General features: G+C 51.6%; 1 protein-coding gene across 1 annotated transcript; it reads right to left on the bottom strand.

Moving 5' to 3' along the window:
• Position 1: 1 nt before the first annotated feature.
• On the bottom strand, positions 2 to 2,026 carry LOC116539687 (insulin growth factor-like family member 1; the record flags this gene model as incomplete). The annotated part of the gene is made up of 3 exons (XM_032262843.1): positions 598 to 2,026; positions 268 to 321; positions 2 to 159 (listed from the first exon to the last, which is right to left on the bottom strand). Coding segments are annotated over exons 1-3 (237 nt in total), but the record flags the coding sequence as incomplete, so codon positions are not given.
• Between the last annotated feature and the right edge of the window lie 1,140 nt (positions 2,027 to 3,166).

The following is a 3,166-nucleotide window of genomic DNA, read 5'->3' on the forward strand; positions in this document are numbered from 1 at the left end:
TCTCAAAGCAGACTCTGAAGGTGCAGTTTCCACACCCCCGGGTCCTGGTCAAGGGCACGATGGCACCGTCATAGCAACAGTGCTGCAGGGGGTCGTAGAACTTGTCCCCACATCTGAGGTGTGGCTGGCACAGCATCAGGTAAGGACTCATGGGGACCACTGGAGGAGACAGAGCTGGTGAGGTCCAGGTGGGGTGGCAGGTGAGTCCTAGCATGTGGTCCCCTGGGAGCTGCACCACCCCAGCTTCCCAATTTCTCCTGGGCTCACCTGGGGCTCCATGTGAGCAGAAGAGCCTGGAGATGCAGAGAACAGCCAAGACAGCTGTGGGGAAAAGAAGGGGAAAGTGGGGTAAGTGAGCAGCCACAGATGTGGCTGGCACTGATATTTAGAAGATTGGGTGGAACCAGGGCTTCATATGGCTTTGGGCAGTTCCAGGACTCAAGCAGGGCCATGGATGGGGCTGGCCCGAGCATTGTGGATGGGGAATTGCTGGGCCTGGGAACAGGGGTGAGGTGTAGGGTAGAATGGGGAGCGAGCCCTGGAGGTGGCCAAGATGGGAGATGGGCTTGGGTGGGAATCGGGTCCTGTCCTCCTTACCCAGGATGCAGCCTCGGGGAACCATGGCTCTGGGGTGGCTCCAGCAGAGTGAGTGGGTGATCAACAGATCTTAGCAGCTCCTTTTATCTCATATTCCTAGAGGAGCTGGTAACGTCATGACATGTCCTGCCCTCCTGCAAGTTCTGCAGAGACAGGCTGGGTCTTTGGGCAGGATAGGAGCCAGGCAGGGTATGTCATGGTAGATTTGATCTCAGCTTTGTTCTCAAGAGAGAAGCAGTGCACCCCCCACCTTCTCTGTGCTACGTGCCCTCTCTCATTCCTGACACTGATGCCTCTGGCAAACAGGAGAAAATAGGATCCTCCTGATGTTAACATCCTGTGACACACATCCGCACAGCGATTCCACAAGATCCTACTGAGCTATGACTTTCCCCACTTTCCTTGGGATGTTGCTAACCAATGACATATTCCATGGGGCCCATTAGGTCCCGACCTCACAACCCAAACCCACGGTCCAGAATCCAGTAACTTCTCACTCACCTGCAGCTCATGGCATTCATGTGCGAGAGACTGTGCGACTCAGGCACCTTTCACAGGTTTGCAAGGTGGGAGTGGATTTGGCCGAACCCCTGGGACTCACACTCCTCTGGGGGCTCTCCAACTCCTTCTCTGTCTCATTAATGGTCATTTATCCAGGACAGGTCCACATGGAAGCCCACATGTCCCAGGCTTTATGTCAAGACATTGGCGATGCAGTGCTGAGTAGAATATTCAAAGTCAGCGTCTTCATGAAGTTCATGACAGTGAGAGAAGAGAGAGAAAGAGAGAGAGAGAAGGTAGGAAAATAAATGGGTTATTGTGGTTAAAGTTCTGGTGGAGAAATTCCACACCCATCTTGATATTCCCAAAGGTATTTTTCCTTAATGTGCTTTTTCAGAGGGTTGGGTTGTGATTTTCCCTGAGAAGAGCCATCCTGGGGCCTTGATGTGAGGACAGAGGGGAAGGAGGTGTTTTGGGTCAGTTCTGTGGGCCCCTCCCAGCTTCTGCAGGAATTTCTCAGCTCATGAGCTCACAGGCCACGCCTGGCATGAACAAGCCATTCTTCTCAAGGACAGGCAAGGTGACCTGTCACCCTGTAGGCACCATGGCTAGGTCCTAGCAAGGCATGGATGTGGTCAAATTTGTATGTGTGGAAGATCCTGCATCTGTGTTCCCAGGGAGCATGCACAGGGGCTTCTTTCTGGAGGCAGAAGACAAGGGAAGAGGTTGCAGCAGAAAAGACCTCACGATAAATACCAGAGTGCTCAACTCCCACCTTTTCCCTGGGCAGAGCAGACCCTGCTTCCAGCACCATCTCCCTGTCTGCTCCAATGTCCTCCATGCCTCGCTGCTATGGGGTAGAGCAGTGTTTTCCAGGACACAGATTAGGAAATTTGGTTGGGCATAAACAATATTATTTTTAATTTAAAAAAATGGGTTGGAAGCCGGGCGCGGTGGCTCACGCCTGTAATCCCAGCACTTTGGGAGGCCGAGGCGGGTGGATCACGAGGTCAAGAGATCGAGACCATACTGGTCAACATGGTGAAACCCCGTCTCTACTAAAAATACAAAAAAATTAGCTGGGCATGGTGGTTCGTGCCTGTAATCCCAGCTACTCAGGAGGCTGAGGCAGGAGAATTGCCTGAACCCAGGAGGCAGAGGTTGCAGTGAGCCGAGATCATACCATTGCACTCCAGCCTGGGTAACAAGAGCGAAACTCTGTCTCAAAAAAAAAAAAAAAAAAAAAAAAGGGTTGGAAAGTGGCACAGTGTGCATTAACCAGAACACTGTGCTCAACTGTTTATGATACACCCCCCCCTTTTTTTTTGAGATGGAGTCTCTTTCTGTTGCACAGGCTGGAGTGCAGTAGGATGATCTTGGCTCACTGCAACCTCTGCATCCCAGGTTCAAGCGATTCTCCTGCCCCAGCCTCTGAGTAGCTAGGAATACAGATTCCCGCCACCACACCTGGGTACTTTTTGTATTCTTTGTAGAGATGGGGTTTTACCGTATTGGCCAAGCTGGTCTTGAACTTCCAACCTCAAGTGATCTGCCACTTCAGCCTCCCTAAGTGCTGTGATTACAGGTGTGAGCCACTGTACCCAGCCTGTTTAGGACCCTTTTATTGGGACTATGTGCATTCCAAGTAATGATAGAATATTATATTGTTCTATCATATGATATTACTATGTGATAGAATAGCATATATCTAGAGCTAGGCATCTAGTTTTTTGAGGGAGTCACAGCCAAATGATGAGGACACTTGGGAGCACAGAAGCATCTGGGATCACCTTCTTCTTAAGAGCCACTGACATATCTGCCCTTTGATGTCTTCCATAAAGGGGTCCAGTTCTCAGGTCCTTGGTTCCAGGCATTTTCCGGGAGTCTGCAGTGAAGCCCTGTGCTAGGTCTTACTGTCTCTACCAAGAAAAGGCGAGGCTGCCTGCATGAGCCGGGGTGAGAGAGGGGAGCACCTTTCCTGGGGCAGGGGCAGGGTGGGCATCTGAGGAGGGAGGTTCCACCCCATCCTCGTGGCCTGAGCCTAGTTTCTCAGAGCAGCTGAGTCAGC

The sequence above is a fragment of the Sapajus apella genome, unplaced genomic scaffold, assembly GCF_009761245.1.
Source record: "Sapajus apella isolate SASKATOON/1434 unplaced genomic scaffold, GSC_monkey_1.0 scaffold130, whole genome shotgun sequence".
Taxonomy (NCBI): Eukaryota; Metazoa; Chordata; class Mammalia; order Primates; family Cebidae; genus Sapajus; species Sapajus apella.